Genomic DNA, 18159 nt, shown 5'->3' with positions numbered 1-18159 from the left:
ATAATGCCGCCTAAGAACCCCCCGGGTTCGGCTGACGGAAGGTTCCGGGTGGTGGTAATTCCACAATCCTTTATGATGCATGAATGGTCTTTATTGTCATTAATATAGTACAGGTACCATACAACGAAATTTATGAGGAGGGGCTCCCCTGATGCTAGGAAAAAAATTACTAAAAACAAGAAGGGAAAAGAGCTGGTTTACATGAATAAAGGCTATATCCACTATCCACTATACTTTAGGCAGTGCACCCAACTCCCAAACTCTATTGTCAGAATTCCACTGAGTCAAACTGAGTGTCAATGGACTTGCTCAGATCTGAGCATGAATAACGCACATTATACGCCCGTTGTACAATATATGGATATGCGTGTGTCAGAGAGCTATATATATTAAACGTTCACATTATATTGTACGAATCTTGACTTGAGCAGCCCTTTGCGCTTTGGAACCTGTCGGAACCTTTCCACCTGAAACACCTGTCACCTGTCTTGCATTTCCTATTTGAGCTCTCAGATCAGATGGACAACACTGTCCTAAAGTTTAACCATTGCGGGAGAGTGATTTTCACTTTTGAAAACGACAATAAGACAGAAAAAAATGTCCGTTCAGAGCCAAAACGATGCCCGATTTGTCACGAGGTAATGAGGTTCAGCCTCCTAGAGGCACCTGTCACTGTCCCGGGACCCTTCAGCGATGGGCACAGATGTCCACGCGCCTTCCTGGTGGGGTCTGTACAAGGGCCAGCCTTTCTCAGGTACAGACTTCACTGATATTGTGACGTTAGAATTATAAGGTTCTATCTCCATTTTTGGCAAAATTTAGTTTTTTACATAATCCGATCCATTAGGTGTTTATTAATGCCTGTGTGGTGTTATTTATAAAATGTAGACATTTTTGAGTTAGTAATTCATAAAATACAAAGGTTCCATCTCACAAAACATAATGGAATGTAAAAACGTTGACGCTCAATATCTCTGAACTACCCTAAACGGAGATAGAACCTTCTCATTCTAAACGGAGATAGAACCTTCTCATTCTAAACGGAGATAGAACCTTCTCATTCTAAACGGAGATAGAACCTTCTCATTCTAAACGGAGATAGAACCTTCTCATTCTAAACGGAGATATAACCTTATCATTCTAAACGGAGATAGAACCTTATAATTCTAAACGGAGATAGAACCTTCTCATTCTAAACGGAGATAGAACCTTATCATTCTAAACGGAGATAGAACCTTCTCATTCTAAACGGAGATAGAACCTTATCATTCTAAACGGAGATAGAACCTTATCATTCTAAGCTCACGACTTGTCTTATCCCCTCTGTGATGTCATGTTCTCCTCTGTCACAGTGAAGGCCATGATACAGAGCTGCATGTCGGAATCACAAACTCCAAAGGTGCTTCTGAGGTCTTATCCCACTGTCAACATCTACACATTGATGCATTTTATTTATGTAAAGGAGTATAGACTCAAAGGCTGCTCATCTTAAGACTATCAAGACAAACACAGATTTTGATTTTTGGATAAACTTACACTAGTATCACAGTCCTTCTCACATCGACCAATCCTGTTTTTCCTGCAGGTGTGGTCTACAATTACACTGAGTCAGGTGTCCAGAGAGATGACCATGGATGGGAACAGTGTATAAAGGTGCCACTGGTCGCACCTGAGAAGGACTTCGGGGAGATGTGGGACAGCGAGCTTGAACAGTTGTCGTTAGATCCTACGTGGTCCCCACACAGGTTTCTGCACAGACAGTGTCTGTTACAATTAATCTCCAAGTGATTAAAAGCAAACCTGAACACTAAATGCTGCAAAGTTAAACATTTACCCAAACAAACCCAAACCCATTTACACAAACCCCTTTCTGCAAAAATCTTTCTTTTTATTTATTTATTTCTGAATGTTTAAATGATAAAAAAGGAAAAGGGCCCTGTGCAAACGTTTGGGAACCCTTTTGGATTATTCCTTGTTTTCTTTTGAGACGATGATTACTAAGGCCCAGACCAAGGTGATTTACTTGTTAGGGCTTCAATGAGTCAGGTGAATATAATTCCAGGGTTGAACTATATATTCTGAAGTATCTCCATGTATCTCCAAGTATCTCCATGAAGTATCCGACTGCGGTGGCTGTTGTGTCTGGTGTTAAAAGCTATGGGTTCCTCTAAACTGTTGTCCAAGGATGTCAGAATCCACTTCCACCATCAAGAAGAAGGCTACAAAAAACCCTTGCAAAATTTCAATCTACCCATTTCCACTGTCAGAAACATCATCAGAAAATGGAAAATAAATGGAACAATTGAAGTCAAGGCAAGGTCTGGAAGACCAAGAAAATGTTCAGATAGAATGGCCCGAGATCTGGTGAGAAATGCTCAAAAGAACCCACACATCAGTGCAAAAGAGGTTTAGTTGTTCACAGGACAACAATACAGCATACCTTAAACAACAAAGAAACTACATGGCAGAGTTGCCAGAAAGAAGCCTTTCCTACGACCTCAACACCAAATTAAGCGTCTGAAGTATGCAAAAGAAAACCTTGAGAAACCTGAAGCCTATTGGAACAATGTGCTTTGGACTGACGAAACCAAAATTGAACTTTTTGGCCACAACCAAAGAAGGTATGTTTGGAGAAAAAAGGGTGAAGCATTTGTAGAGAAGAACACCTTGCAAACTACTCAGCATGGAGGTGGATCCATTATGCTTTGAGGTTGTGTAGCAGCTGGGGGCACAGGCAATATTGTGGGGGTGGAATGAAGAATGGATTCCACCAAATATCAAGACATTCTAGAGGCTAATGTTCGAAGGTCAGTCCAGAAATTGAAGTTGAAGAGAGGTTGGGTATTCCAGCAAGACAATGACCCGAAGCATACCTCAAAATCAACCATGAAGTACCTCCAGGAAAGACGGAAGAAGGTTTTGGAATGGCCATCACAGTCCCCAGACTTGAATATTATTGAAAATCTGTGGATCGATCTCAGACATGCCGTGCATGCAGGAAGGCCGAAGAATATTTCTGAGCACAAAAAAAAACAAGAATTGAAAGACTTAGCTGGCTACAGGAAGCGTTTGCAAGCTGTTATAGTTGCCCGAGGAGAAGTTACAAAGTACTAGCTGACAGGGTTCCCAAACTTTTGCACAAGGCCTTTTTCCTTGTTTTATTATTTTTAATAAAAAAGTTAAAAATAAAAATGTATCTTGCTTTAAAATGTGATGGAATGTGTCATGTTTAACTTGTACCATTTAGAGGTTAGTTGCTTCTTTTCACTTAGATATCAATTGTAAAAGGCATACATTGATTGATGTTTTTTTTTTATGAATGTTACCATGCATCACAACAACTCATCCATACATAATTTTGCAATACTGATGCAGCTCTCTCTCTCTCTCTCTCTCTCTCTCTCTCTCTCTCTCTCTCTCTCTCTCTCTCTCTCTCTCTCTCTCTCTCTCTCTCTCTCTCTCTGTCTCCCTCTCTCTCTGTGTGTGTGTGTCTGTGTCTGTGTCTGTGTGTATGTCTGTATGTGTGTATGTGGTTTTTCCAATAGGTTCCATGACGAAAGAGAGTTTGGCTCCTGCTGCTATGGCTTTACCCTGGGCTTCATAAACCACATGAGGAGAATGGAGGGCAGAGACTCTCTGAGCAGGGATCTGTTCACAACGCAACACGTCCTCCCTAGGGTCAAGACCACCTCCACATATATCAGAGTCTACCAGGAGATCTCTCAGCATGGTTTCTACATAGCTGACCAATAATAATAATAATAATAATAATAATAACTTTTTATAATATGTTTATGATTTTATATTATTTATTATAATATAATAATTAAGATGCTCTAGTTTAGTTCTGATATTGTTGTTGTTGGTCAGCAAAGACACACCCTGGGGATATTCATCAAGGCAAAGTGTACATTGTAAAAGTAAATTGTAATAAACTGTTAATTGCTGGTTTAGTTGTAAATCTTTTGTTTGAAAATAACGAGTAAATGTCAGCATCTAGTACAAACACAGATGGGTGTAGGTTTCACTGGAGACAGGGGTGACATGACCCCCCCACACACTTCTAAAGTGTCTTATCAATGAAAAAAAAAAAAAAATCTAAATCAAATCTGGACCCCAGTGATTAATGATACACCACTGACACCTGATGGCCATTTTCTCCAAACGGTCCATGCAATGCCCACGATGACCAGCTGAACGCTCAGCTTAACAACTATTCTCTTTTTCGTCTTTTGAAACATTACTCAAAAAGAACCATGGTTTCATATAATAACGTTGTAGAACACATTCTACAAGTTTGTAATGTGCTTTAAAAAAATATTAAATAAACTAATAAAACATAATAAAATACACATTTCCGGTTCCGCTCACGCTTTTCTGTCAGTTGCATCATTTGGTCGCCGGGGTGCAGAACACATGTGAGTTACTACAATGTGTTGGACTTACTGCCATGTTAAAGCTGTTGTTAGAATGATACACTACTCATGTAATGCTGCTACGAGACATGTCCATACAGACGCTGTTTATGCTGTGAAGTACTGTAGTCGGCTAGCTAATCACTATAGCTTGCTAGCTTCATTCACTGGCACACAACAATGATACGTCACTCCTACTGGAGCTATTGGACTTAGAAAAGGCACAACATGCACTGTGATTGTTACTAATAAACATGGCTTATGCATGCAACTCCTGTCATTAACTACTGTTCAACTAGTGAAAGGTAGCTACTTCTGGGATTGCTAGGTTTGCTGCACTGACTGTGAATCAAATTGATACTCAAAATGAAATTGGCTATAAACAAACAACATTGACAATGCATTGACAGCTTCATAGCTTGAGACCAGCCAAAGCTGAGCATTGTAGCTGACTAGTCACTTTATTAAAGGGGCATCTGGGATACAATCTGGGCATACAAACCAGAAACACAAAGCTGGTTTGGTAAACAGCAGAGGGATGGAGCTGGAGAAATGTAACCCTTTGTCATTCATAGGCTGAGCTATGGATGCAAGAACTGATTATAAAAAAGATATAGTTTTAACCATGTTTTGAGGCTATACTGTATCTGTTTACAATTGTATGGTTTACAAAACAATGGAGTAAAGCAAGCTTTTATCTGGAGTTCTGATGGAGGAAGACAGTTGAACTAAGCTCATGAGATCTTTCGCCTTCTGTCGTCCCTCTGGTCCTCAGTGTCACCATGGTGGAGCAGGTTCCCGATTCCATCAACTTCCCCGCTGAGGAGGAGCGCATCCTGCAGTTCTGGAAGGATAAGGACTGCTTCCAGGAGTGTCTGAAACAGTCGAAAAACCGTCCAAAGTAATGTCAAGATGGCTGTTGGGGGAAAACTTGTGGATAACTTCTCTGATTTCATTCAAGTTTATGGTGTCATTTGTCTCATACCTGTTGATCTGAAGATTTGAAGTTGCGTTAGTTTGTCAGTTTGTATTGACCTGTATACTATGCTTTCATAGTTAACTCTGACATCATTCCATTTGAATAGCAAACAGTTCAGTATGATCAGGAAGTTAGAGTTAAACCCGTTCTACGTGATTTTGCACTGCTTTTATCACACCCGTCAAACAGTGGCCATGGATAATCCGTGGATAATTATTGTTGTTTCTCTCAGTCAGACGTCAAATATTAAACAACTTGTAGATGTATCTGGCCAAGTCAAACTGTAGTCTAACCTTTCAGTTGAACCTTTTACACACTGGTTTGTGTATTTGTGTGTCGTCAAATAATTCTAGCAGCGCTTCAGATGACACGTCACTGAGGCCTAGCTCTGATGTGTGATGATGAACAGTGTAAAGCATAACAACTATGAAACATGCTGACGTAACACACGGATGAATGAGCCTCGCTGTCCATCTCTTTCTTTATTTTTTCTGAGTGGGGCAGTCCCACTCATATTTTTCTTTTTAATGACAGATATAGTAGAGATTATGACAGGAAGGATGGGCGAGAGAGAGAGGAGGGATGACATGCAGGATATTTCCGCGGCTGGAATCGAATCGGGAGCCCTGCGGTACATGGTCAGCGCTTAACCCGCTATGCCACCTAAGCGCCCCCTTGCTGTCCATCTCTACCTCAGGTTCACCTTCTATGACGGCCCTCCCTTCGCCACCGGCCTGCCTCACTATGGCCACATCCTGGCCGGGACCATCAAAGACGTCGTCACGAGGTTTGCTCACCAGAGCGGCTTCCACGTGGAGAGGAGGTTCGGCTGGGATTGTCATGGCCTGCCTGTGGTAAGAAACTCATTGATACAATGAATACATTTTTGCAATAAATCATTGTTATGTTATGTGACATGTTAGTTTAATTATAATAATTAATATAATGTTAATGTTGCATAAAGCAATAATGCAGGAGAAGCAGTAGGTATATTGTGAACATCACAGCTCAATTCTGTTTTAAGGCCAGACGAGCAGCATATTGTGTTATTGAGCTGTTATGTATTTATTTTATGTTACTGTCTGGCCGACTGCCACACTTTAAGTTTCCCCAGTTCTTCTTTTCTATATGGTGTGAAAATACAACATTCAGAATGCACCTTTCAACCAATCAGCTTCATTTTTAAAAGTAACCTTCCTATTTCTACTGTAGTGATGTTCTAAGTGAAACCTCATCTACAATGACTTGTAATGCGGAAACCTCATCTGCAATGTCTTGTAAATGCCCCTAACGTGTTTGTGTGTCGTGTCTCTAACGTGTTTGTGTGTCGTGTCTCTGCAGGAGTATGAGATTGATAAGACCTTAGGGATCAAGGGACCGGACGACGTGGCCAAGATGGGAATCGCTGAATACAACAAGCAGTGCAGGAGCATCGTGATGAGATACTCCAACGAATGGGAGGTGAGGGAGAGGCACTGTTACATCCTCATGATTGAATGGGAGGTGAGGGAGAGGGACTGTTACATCCTCATGATTGAATGGGAGGGGAGGGAGAGGGACTGTTACATCCTCATGATTGAATGGGAGGGGAGGGAGAGTGACTGTTACATCCTCATGATTGAATGGGAGGTGAGGGAGAGAGACTGTTACATCCTCATGATTGAATGGGCGGTGAGGGAGAGTGACTTACATCCTCATGATTGAATGGGCGGTGAGGGAGAGTGACTTACATCCTCATGATTGAATGGGCGGTGAGGGAGACAGCATCCTCATGATTGAATGGGCGGTGAGGGAGACAGCATCCTCATGATTGAATGGGCGGTGAGGGAGACAGCATCCTCATGATTGAATGGGCGGTGAGGGAGACAGCATCCTCATGATTGAATGGGCGGTGAGGGAGACAGCATCCTCATGATTGAATGGGAGGTGAGGGAGACAGCATCCTCATGATTGAATGGGCGGTGAGGGAGACAGCATCCTCATGATTGAATGGGCGGTGAGGGAGACAGCATCCTCATGATTGAATGGGCGGTGAGGGAGACAGCATCCTCATGATTGAATGGGCGGTGAGGGAGACAGCATCCTCATGATTGAATGGGCGGTGAGGGAGACAGCATCCTCATGATTGAATGGGCGGTGAGGGAGACAGCATCCTCATGATTGAATGGGCGGTGAGGGAGACAGCATCCTCATGATTGAATGGGAGGTGAGGGAGACAGCATCCTCATGATTGAATGGGAGGTGAGGGAGACAGCATCCTCATGATTGAATGGGCGGTGAGGGAGACAGCATCCTCATGATTGAATGGGTGGTGAGGGAGACAGCATCCTCATGATTGAATGGGAGGTGAGGGAGAGGGACTGTTACATCCTCATGATTGAATGGGTGGTGAGGGAGAGGGACTGTTACATCCTCATGATTGAATGGGTGGTGAGGGAGAGGGACAGTTACATCCTCATGATTGAATGGGAGGTGAGGGAGAGGGACTGTTACATCCTCATGATTGAATGGGAGGTGAGGGAGAGAGACTGTTACATCCTCATGATTGAATGTGTGGTGAGGCAGAGTGACTGTTACATCCTCATGATTGAATGGGAGGTGAGGGAGAGGGACTGTTACATCCTCATGATTGAATGGGTGGTGAGGGAGAGAGACTGTTACATCCTCATGATTGAATGGGAGGTGAGGGGGAGAGACTGTTACATCCTCATGATTGAATGGGAGGTGAGGGAGAGGGACTGTTACATCCTCATGATTGAATGGGAGGTGAGGGAGAGGGACTGTTACATCCTCATGATTGAATGGGAGGTGAGGGAGAGGGACTGTTACATCCTCATGATTGAATGGGAGGTGAGGGAGAGGGACTGTTACATCCTCATGATTGAATGGGAGGTGAGGGAGACTGACTGTTACATCCTCATGATTGAATGGGAGGTGAGGGAGAGAGACTGTTACATCCTCATGATTGAATGGGAGGTGAGGGAGAGAGACTGTTACAGCATCCTCATGATTGAATGGGAGGGGAGGGAGAGGGACTGTTACATCCTCATGATTGAATGGGAGGTGAGGGAGAGGGACTGTTACATCCTCATGATTGAATGGGAGGTGAGGGAGAGTGACTGTTACATCCTCATGATTGAATGGGAGGTGAGGGAGAGAGACTGTTACATCCTCATGATTGAATGGGAGGTGAGGGAGAGAGACTGTTACATCCTCATGATTGAATGGGAGGTGAGGGAGAGAGACTGTTACATCCTCATGATTGAATGGGCGGTGAGGGAGAGTGACTGTTACATCCTCATGATTGAATGTGTGGTGAGGGAGAGTGACTGTTACAGCATCCTCATGATTGAATGGGAGGTGAGGGGGAGTGACTGTTACATCCTCATGATTGAATGGGCGGTGAGGGAGAGAGACTGTTACATCCTCATGATTGAATGGGCGGTGAGGGAGAGAGACTGTTACATCCTCATGATTGAATGGGAGGTGAGGGAGAGAGACTGTTACATCCTCATGATTGAATGGGAGGTGAGGGAGAGGGACTGTTACATCCTCATGATTGAATGGGAGGTGAGGGAGACTGAGGGCCCTATTATGCACTTCATAAGTCTTAAGCAATAAGACGAGGCGGTAGATCTAAACTTAAGACGTGGAGGCGTGGTCAAGGCCACTTTGCTATTATGCGTGCGGTAGTGGGCGCCTAAGACCCGGCGCTAAGCCCAGAAATTAGTCATGGGTGTGTTTTGGGCGTCTTCTCAATCAACCCAATCAGCGTTCTTAAGAAGTCGGTCGGCGCGGAGGCGCGCTCGTGTTTCAAAACGTGCATGAAGTCTAGCGCCTAAGGACTTTTCAAACCACTTCTTAGCGCTAGGCGCAAAGTCAGATCGCATAATAGCAGGGGCGCCTAGCGCACTTCATTAACATATGAACACTCCCACAATGAGTAATATATGCACGGGAGTCTTAAGTCTTATGTGTGGGCGCCTAGCGACACCTGCATAATAGCCGTATGAAGCGCATAATAAGGGTGGCGGTAGGTCTTAACCTGGCGGTGCGTCTTAATTAAGACTTAAGACGGCAAGTTAAGAAGTGCATAATAGGGCCCTGACTGTTACATCCTCATGATTGAATGGGAGGTGAGGGAGAGGGACTGTTACATCCTCATGATTGAATGGGAGGTGAGGGAGAGAGACTGTCACATCCTCATGATTGAATGGGAGGTGAGGGAGAGGGACTGTTACATCCCAGTGTTTCCTCCAGGAATTTTTACATTAGTGGCGGAGAGCCCTGTCCGCGCGATTTTTTTCTCGCGCGTGCACGCGCGCTCAAAACAACGACCTAATTTCAACCAAAACTAGAGGCTAGGATGGCAAAAAAGAAAAAAAAAGAATATACAGAATATAAACTTGTGATACCGGTTTCCATCCATCAGCTCTGAAGGTTTACGTTACTCACGGATCCAATGTCCTTCCAAACGAGCAGTCTGGCTCTGTCTCAAACACAACAGGAAAAGTATGTCCAACTTGGCGAAAGTTTCCGAGTATTTCCAACTTGCGCGAGTTCTTCAACTTGCCACAGTTTTTCAGCAGGGATGGTTGAGTCTGCACGGTTCTCATGCCGGTTCACATTTAGACCAATCAGGAGTAGCCCTTGTGTCACGTCGTCAACTGAATGTTTAATGTCATTAATCTGATTTTGGATCAGCGGTTAGAGAGAGATGGGCGTGGATTTAGGTGCACCTTTTTTAGTCAACATCCATTATAGCGCTGATCTAGGATCAGATATATTTTAATCAGCTAAAATGTTCAGAGGTGGATTTTTTTATTTTTTAGTGGACTGAATCAATTAGTGGCGGAGGAAATTCATTCGTGGCGGCCCGCCACCAATAAATGCATATAGAGGAAACACTGCATCCTCATGATTGAATGGGAGGTGAGGCAGAGTGACTGTTACATCCTCATGATTGAATGGGTGGTGAGGCAAAGTGACTGTTACATCCTCATGATTGAATGGGAGGTGCAGTATGTGACTGTGTATTGTCTGGCCCCAATTTGCAAGTGCAGAGTTAACCATCTTTATGTTAATTATTTCTAATAGATGCAGTGAGAAATAATCCAGTCAGAGTTTTGAGTGTTGCGTCTAGCGTCTAGCGTTTCCATGACGTGCAATGCATTTTCTGAATTTACAAAAACTCTGATTGAATAATTCCAGTTTTCTCAAAAGCATTGTTAAAGTCAAGCTACAAGAACAATCATGTTATAGGGTATTCTGAGGATTTTTTCCTCTGCTCAGCACTGTTTGCTGAAATAAACTGGGACCGCTAGTGTTCTTTATCTAAAAATGGTTTGTTCCTTTGTGTGAAATCCCCAGAACTCTGTCAGGAGGATGGGGAGATGGATCGATTTTACGAATGACTACAAGACTCTCTACCCCTGGTTCATGGAGACTGTCTGGTAAGCAAATACCCAGACGTCAAAATGTATTGTTTGTAAATAATAGCCTGATGTTTGATATGTACACGCTGCAAAGTATTGAGGTGTTTTATACATCTCAAATGTTAGGAAACTTCTTGAAACAACTATTGCCTGTTTTTGTGAAAGGAGCTTGAGTGAGCTATCGCTCTCATAGATGATTGACAGGTCACAAGGTGTTATTCCTCCCTGATGAACGTGTGTGTCTGCGTGTGTGCGTATCTGTTGTCGTCCTCTATCCCAGGTGGGTGTTCAAGCAGCTGTATGACAAGGGTATGGTGTACCGTGGCGTGAAGGTGATGCCCTACTCTACGGCCTGCAGCACGCCGCTGTCCAACTTCGAGTCCAACCAGAACTACAAGGTACTACTACTGATGGCATGGAACAGTCATTCAGAGGCATTGTTTGGTTTTAGGAATGGAACACAGGGTTCTCTCCAAAGAATGTAAGAGCGTTTCTGCAGCACGCTGTGGATTTGGCAGCGCTGTCATGACAGATTAAGTCTGTTTGCCAAATAGTGTCCACCTGGGGGGCTATTCCACGTACGTTGGATTAGTAAATCCGCTATTAAAAGAAAAGCCTCGTTCAGGCAACTCGTGATTGGGATCCAAGCCTCAAGTGCTTCCTCGAATGAGAATCAGCCTTGTGTCATCAGTGTTCACAGAAGACCGGTTTGGAAATCCTCGATTTGGACGCGTGCTCGCAGACATAAAGAGCCCAGAAGAGCTGATTGTGGAAATGAAGATACTAGACTGCAGCGGTCCTACTTATTGATCTTTATGAAGACGAAAGATGTAAAATAGTGCAATACTGCCGCAATTAACAAGGCGAGGGAAATGGTTTGGCAAGAAATTGCTGACCGATTAAATGCGTAGGTCATACTAGCCCCTACTTATTGTTATATGTTCATATTTTAATAAATGAATATTCACTACTTTGGTGATATTAGCAGCAGGCTACATACTGTCAGATCATCACGATGGCATAGTGGTATTAACCGCTGCCATGGTATCAAATTGTTATTTTAAGACGGTGGTTCAAATCCCTCTTCTGACAGATCATGTCCATGCCAACATAAAAGCTATAGCTGACCAGTGAGCCTGCATCAACCTTAATGCAAAGAAGATTAGATAAGTGCATAGCAACGGCGTTCGAAAGACATTGATTTACATCAGGCGGACACTATTTGACCAGGCGAACTTAATCTGGCATGACAGCGGATTCACTGTAAAGATTTCAAGGCAAATTAAACGATATATTTATTAAGGATAGAGTAACTGTCTTTTATCAGCAACGACATTGTTGTTAAAAAAAGAAAGCGTAAGTGAAAGTGTTATGATGAATAAACGGCAGTGGGGTTTTATGTAATCCAGCGCCACGCTGTTCAAACAGCCCGGGGCGAAGCCTGGAACATTCCATTAGGAATGGAACATGTTGATTATCATGACTCTTTTCCTGATGGTCTTTCATTGATGACACTGTTGTCAGAGCTTTGTGACGAATGTGACACCATCACCACTCCCACACTCGTCATTTAGGACCATTTCAAAGGCTGGTTTTGATTTACGAATACAACCATAGTAAACAGTCATGATGATTGCGCTTATAGGTTTCATCAATCAACTTTATGGATTACCCAATCCAAATGTCAGAGCCTGGCGGGTTATTATGGAGGAGGTTAATGCCACCAGTGTGATTGTTCATGGCTGTGTTGTGAATGTGCACACGCACAAACAGACAGTGGTCGGTTGCCACGGGAGCAGAATCCCTAACCTCCTGGTAAGGAATGCCATCGTACTGGTACCTCTGGTCTGGCTCAACTGCCAGTCTGGCTCACACAAGCTACTGCCATGGCCGGCTCATCATCCCCCAGCTTTGTCCCAGAATCATTTGAATTCAATATTTCTTTTAGAGCCAGATAATGTACACAGACCTACAGTACATGGCTGTTTTATGTAGCGAGAGCCTGTTTGATGTCTGACAGAGGTCAGGATGCAGAGAACGCTACACACACACACACACACACACACACACACACACACACACACACACACACACACACACACACACACACACACACACACACACACACACACACACCGACATGTGTTCAAAACATACAGCAGTCTGAAAATGTAGGTCTGGAAAATTTGAAATCGAGAATGCGTAGGAGCCCTGGCAGCTTATGTAAGGGTTGGTCTTCATGGCTGTGAATGTGCACAAACACACAGCTGCCAGTAGCTGCAGGACGGGCGCAGCCCCCTCTGACTCATCACCATGACTGCTGGCCCTCCCCAGGACCTGTCAGAGACACTGATAGTGAACTAGGATGATTAACTAGGATAGTGAACTATGATAGTGACAGTATGTCTATGATAGCGAACTATGATAGTGATCTATGATAGTGAACTATGATCATGATAGTGAACTATGATCATGATAGTGAACTTTGATGGTGAACTGTGATCTTTGATGGTGAACTGTGATCTATGATGGTGATCTATGATAGTGAATTATGATAGTGAACTGTGATAGTGATCTATGATAGCGAATTATGATCATGATAGTGAACTATGATGGTGGATTATGACAGTGAACTAGGATAGTGATCTATGATAGTGGATTATGATAGTGAACTATGATCATGATAGTGATCTATGATAGTGGGTTATGATAGTGGATTATGACAGTGAACTATGATAGTGGATTATGATAGTGAACTAGGATAGTGGATTATGGTAGTGAGTGATCTATGATAGTGGATTATGATGGTGAACTAGGATAGTGACCATACGCATGTGTGTATCTTCCACCCCCAGGATGTCCAGGACCCGTCAGTGATCGTGAACTTCCCCCTGCTGGAAGACGAGAGTGTGAGTCTGATCGCCTGGACCACCACCCCCTGGACCCTGCCCAGTAACCTGGCCCTCTGTGTCAACCCCCAGCTCCAGTACGTCAAGGTCCAAGGTCAGACTCGGCTTCCACACTTAGTTTGGTCTTGTTGCCATAGAGATTGCCATCCTTCCTACTTTCCTTCCTACTTTCTCTATTTTCTATTTTCTCCTTCCTCCCTTCTCTGTGACCGGATGGATCATCAGGTGATCATCAGGGCCCAGTTGTTCAAAACGTTTAATCTGGATCAGAATTATCCTGATTCTTTTTTGCTATCCAGGATCAGATCGAGCTGGCTGATTTTTGAGTCGTATAGGGGAAATCAGCCAGCTCGATCTGATCCTGGATAGCAAAAAAGAATCAGGATCATTCTGATCCAGATTAATGTTCTGAACAACTGGGCCCAGGTGATCATCAGGTGATCATCAGGTGATCATCAGGTGGTTATCAGGTCACCATTGTGCAGTAACAGAACTGGACTGTCTGCATGCCACAGCTTGGTCTGATGTTGCGCTTGCCGGTGTTTCCTTGTGATCAACATCAGATGATGTTTCCCTCCGACGACCATGTTCTATGTTTTTGCTTTATACCGTCATGTCATTCCACGTGTATGGAAATCGCATAATTATTGTCAAACATGCATTTGATGTTGTGGAAAAGCTGCATATATTAGTGATTATGTAGTAACGTTGGCTGTGGCTGTGAGCTCTCAGAGGGCTGAGGCGGGGGATAGAGGGAAGGCAATCTCAAATCAGGTCATTTAAAAAAGACCTGTCCTTGTTCAAATATAAAAATACTCTACTAGAGCTTTTTTTTTGCTGTTGCTTTGGATCCCTGTGAAAGAGGATGGTGATAGAAAAGGTGACCTACTTTCCCTCCTCCGTGTCCTGGCCTACACCCACCAGCAGGGCGCACTGTGGCGCCGTGCCCAGGGCTCAACCAATCATGGCATGCTGCATGGAGGAGCAGCCCGGAATACCAATGTAGTCTGGTCTCTCTGTCTCTTTCTCTCTCTCTCTCTCTCTCTCTCTCTCTCTCTCTCTCTCTCTCTCTCTCTCTCTCTCTCTCTCTCTCTCTCTCTCTCTCTCTCTCCTCACACTCTCTCTCTCTCTCTCTCCCTCTCCTTTCTTTCTCCTCTGTCTCTCCCCTCTCTCTCTCTTTCTCCCTCTCTCTCCTCTTTCTCTCTCTCTCTCTCTTTCTCTCTGCCCCCTCTCTCTATTTCTCTCTCCTCCCCCCTCTCTCCTTTCTCCCCTGCCCTCTCTCTCTCTCTCCTTTCTCCCCTGCCCTCTCTCTCTTCTCTCTCCCCTCTCTCCTTCCTTTCTCTCTCCTCTCTCTCTCTCTCTCTCCTTCCTTTCTCTCTCCTCTCTCTCTCTTTCTCTCTCTCTTTCTCTCTCTCTCTCTCTCTCTCTCTCTCTCTCTCTCTCCTCTCTCTCTCTCTCTCTCTCTCTCTCTCTCTCTCTCTCTCTCTCTCTCTCTCTCTCTCTCTCTCTCTCTCTCTCTCTCTCTCTCTCTCCCTACCAGCCAGGCACCGGCTCTGTTCTGTTCTGCGTCGATGTTATCAGCTCCGTGCTGGACCGGGTCGGACCTGCCAGCAGCCGGTCTGGGGCTGCGCAATCATTTATCGCCCCCAGTCAGGGGAGGAAGTGGCATCTCTTATTGATGCAGCCTCTTCCTGCCAGGCTACGGCCGTTTGGACCTTATTATTCACAGCTGATTGGGAGCTGTTCTGTGGTTACCTCTCTTTACCTTTACTCCCTGTCTCTCTCTCTCTCTCTCTCTCTCTCTCTCTCTCTCTGTCTGTCTCTCGCTCTCTTTTTCTATATCTATATTCCTGCAGGAAATGGTAGAGGAGGAAGCTTTTAAATGGATATTGAAATGCTGCATTATTCAACCCAGGTGTGCTGTACGTCAGACAGCTGTCTTTTACTACAGTACATCCTGATCCTCCTTGCTTTTTGACCTTGATATTTTTTGGCTAATTCTTCACTTTCATAGGATAGATTATGAACATGTCCTTACAGTAAGGTGATAATATAAATTCTGTATCCGTGTCCTTTAGAGCGTCCTTGGGTTTTATGAAAGGCGCTGTACAAATCCAAGTTATTATTTAGGTAATAGGTGAGCTAGAGAAACGCGGTCTTCGCCGGGGGGTGCAGGGAGGTGCAGGGGACTTAGCGAACTAGCGCCAATTAGCTAGTTAGCTAGTGCTAGTTAGCTCGGCCTGTGGGTGAGCTAGAGAAACGCGATCTTCGCCAGGGGATGCAATGGAGTGGCCCGGGGGGGTGGGGGGGGGGCAAGCACACTTCACAATTTCCACAGGAATTGTACCTGTCTAGTTATTATTATTAGAGACATTGACATGCTCCCTGAGATCTGTTTTAGATTGAATGTGCAGGGTGGCACAATGCCCAGTGTTGGGATACAGCTGTGTGTTGAACAGATGGTGTTCTGTCTCTGCTCCACCTCATATCTACCCTCTTCCTCCTCTGGCGATCACTCTGAGAACTCTGACTCTGGGGATGACTCTGCTGTGACTTTGGCCATGACTCTGACTGACTCTGACTCACTACGCCTTCACTTTGGGTGAATCCCAATTCACCCCTCCGGCTCAGGTTTTCACCCCTTCGGCTCCGTTTTTGCGCGTTCACGTTTAGGGGTAGTGGTGTCCCAATTCATTTTTCATCGAGGGCTAGGGGTAATGGGACTACCTTCCGGCATGCATTGCGAATCATCTACAGAAATGTTATTCCGCTCTCGTAAATACGGAAGCCAGCCAGAAATGTCATTTACTTTTTCTGTAATTACTTATTAATGAAGATTAGAAAAATTATGTTAACCATCTTATTATCTTAGTTTAATGTAATTTCAATGCACTATAGACCTTTTCTTTATAACAAGCATAACAAAAAAATCTGTGACAGTCACCCTGTTCCTCTGCCCCGGCGTCAGTCCAATGGAAGCGTCAAGCCCAGCCTTCCCCATAGAAATACATTGGTGCGCGATTCACATTTCAGAGATGTTTATTTAGAAATAAATTATTACCTGTGGCGTTTGACAGCGGATGATGGTAGACATATTTAATGTAAAGTTATCTATCTAACGTTAGGCTGATATGTGCATGATAGGCGCGCATTTTGAACTAGTTCCATCGCATTTCCCACTTTGACTCTGTCTAGGCCTTCACTTTGACTCTGACTAGGCCAGGGGTATTCAATTATGTGTCCAGTTAGAGAAAACTTCCTCAAGCAAAGGTCTGGAACATCATAATATCTATAAATTAAAGTACAATTCAATAATATTTCAATTTTCACATTGAACTGGAGGGATTATAAGTCAGTACTCTAATAATAAATGTTATTTTCTCATTTCAAGTAAAATAAGGGCTGCATTTAAATGTAAAGATACATAAGAGAGCTTTTGAAAAATGTGCGTCTTAAAATCAAGTGCTTTTTTTTAGAAAAATGAAATAAAAAGTGTAGCTTGAGTTTCCCTTTCTCTTCTATTTTGCTAGCACATCCTGGGTTCATATTTCAGTTTTCCTTGTGGCTGATAATGCTGACATTTATTTTTGTTTCCCCTCAAGTAAGGTTACAGCTACCACTCATGCACTCCTTGACCGTCAGTAAATGTGTATTATGTTTTTAATCCAAGCAACTTTAAGGGAACATTCATTAGCACGTTGTTGGACAGTGAATGAATGTGTTTGGATTCTGGAGGATCGATCATATTGGGCTCTTAGATTGTGTATTTTCTGTGTCCTCAATTCAGATTTGAGTGGATATGTTTCTGCTCAAAAGATGTGTGTTTAGTCTCGTAGTGGTAATACTTCACATTGCTGCTTTAGTAATCGCCACGGTATCCGAACATATCAGACATACGGGTTTCGAACTGAACTGCCCGTCAATTTAGAGGTCGATTTCTCTCTCAGTGGCTCTGCTCCAATGACGAGCACCTCTGTTTTGCCCTGGTAGAGCTGAAGGAAGTCCTGAGCCAACCAATCATTCATGTCTAACACTTATGGAGGGCATCAACAGGGCTTGTGTCATCAGGAGACACAGCAATATAGTTGAGTGTCATCAGCGTAGCTGTGAAAATTGATGCCATGTTGCCTGATGACAAGGGACAGCATACAAACGAACGATTCTGACTCTGACTAGGCCTTGACTTTGACTCTGACTTGGCCTTGACTCAGGCGATGTGTCTAATTCAAAGTGTCATATAACTATGGTGGGCACCCCAATAGCAGTGGATGTGTAATGTTGTTGTATTTCTCTGTGTGTTCCAGACAACGCCACAGGAAAAACCTACATCATGATGGAGGCCAGACTCATCAGCCTGTTCAAGGCTGAGAGTGAATACACCATCCTGGACAAGTGAGTCACACACACACACACACACACAC

At 43.9% G+C, this 18159-nt stretch overlaps 2 protein-coding genes across 2 annotated transcripts in view; both read left to right on the top strand.

The window, feature by feature from the left end:
* The first annotated feature begins 534 nt into the window (after positions 1 to 534).
* On the top strand, positions 535 to 3905 carry mkrn2os.1 (MKRN2 opposite strand, tandem duplicate 1). Its single transcript, XM_080545958.1, has 4 exons — positions 535 to 754; positions 1353 to 1399; positions 1586 to 1745; positions 3546 to 3905. The coding sequence occupies exons 1-4, from the start codon at positions 642 to 644 to the stop codon at positions 3751 to 3753; spliced, it is 528 nt and encodes a 175-aa protein (XP_080402084.1). The 5' UTR covers positions 535 to 641; the 3' UTR covers positions 3754 to 3905.
* Positions 3906 to 4401: 496 nt separating this feature from the next.
* The window catches only part of iars1 (isoleucyl-tRNA synthetase 1), a 61869-nt gene continuing 48111 nt past the window's right edge, over positions 4402 to 18159 (top strand). Inside the window, 8 exon segments of the mRNA XM_080545480.1 lie at positions 4402 to 4418; positions 5191 to 5316; positions 6092 to 6248; positions 6736 to 6855; positions 10765 to 10847; positions 11110 to 11227; positions 13685 to 13832; positions 18043 to 18130. Of these exon segments, the coding sequence (XP_080401606.1) occupies positions 5198 to 5316; positions 6092 to 6248; positions 6736 to 6855; positions 10765 to 10847; positions 11110 to 11227; positions 13685 to 13832; positions 18043 to 18130 (833 nt within the window). The 5' untranslated portion in view covers positions 4402 to 4418; positions 5191 to 5197.

This window comes from Nansenia antarctica (genome assembly GCF_963989245.1).
Source record: "Nansenia antarctica genome assembly, chromosome: 15".
NCBI classification, from domain to species: domain Eukaryota; kingdom Metazoa; phylum Chordata; class Actinopteri; order Argentiniformes; family Microstomatidae; genus Nansenia; species Nansenia antarctica.
The sequence above is the reverse complement of the archived record's forward strand: the minus strand, read 5'-3'. Positions and strand labels throughout refer to the sequence as shown.

Bases quoted from the DNA above. Each gene is read 5' to 3' on its own strand.
- mkrn2os.1 (XM_080545958.1), top strand. From the start codon at position 642: ATGAGGTTCAGCCTCCTAGAGGCACCTGTCACTGTCCCGGGACCCTTC. The intron at 755-1,352 runs GTACAGACTTCA...CCTCTGTCACAG, and splicing joins CAAGGGCCAGCCTTTCTCAG to TGAAGGCCATGATACAGAGC. The intron at 1,400-1,585 runs GTGCTTCTGAGG...TTTTTCCTGCAG, and splicing joins CGGAATCACAAACTCCAAAG to GTGTGGTCTACAATTACACT.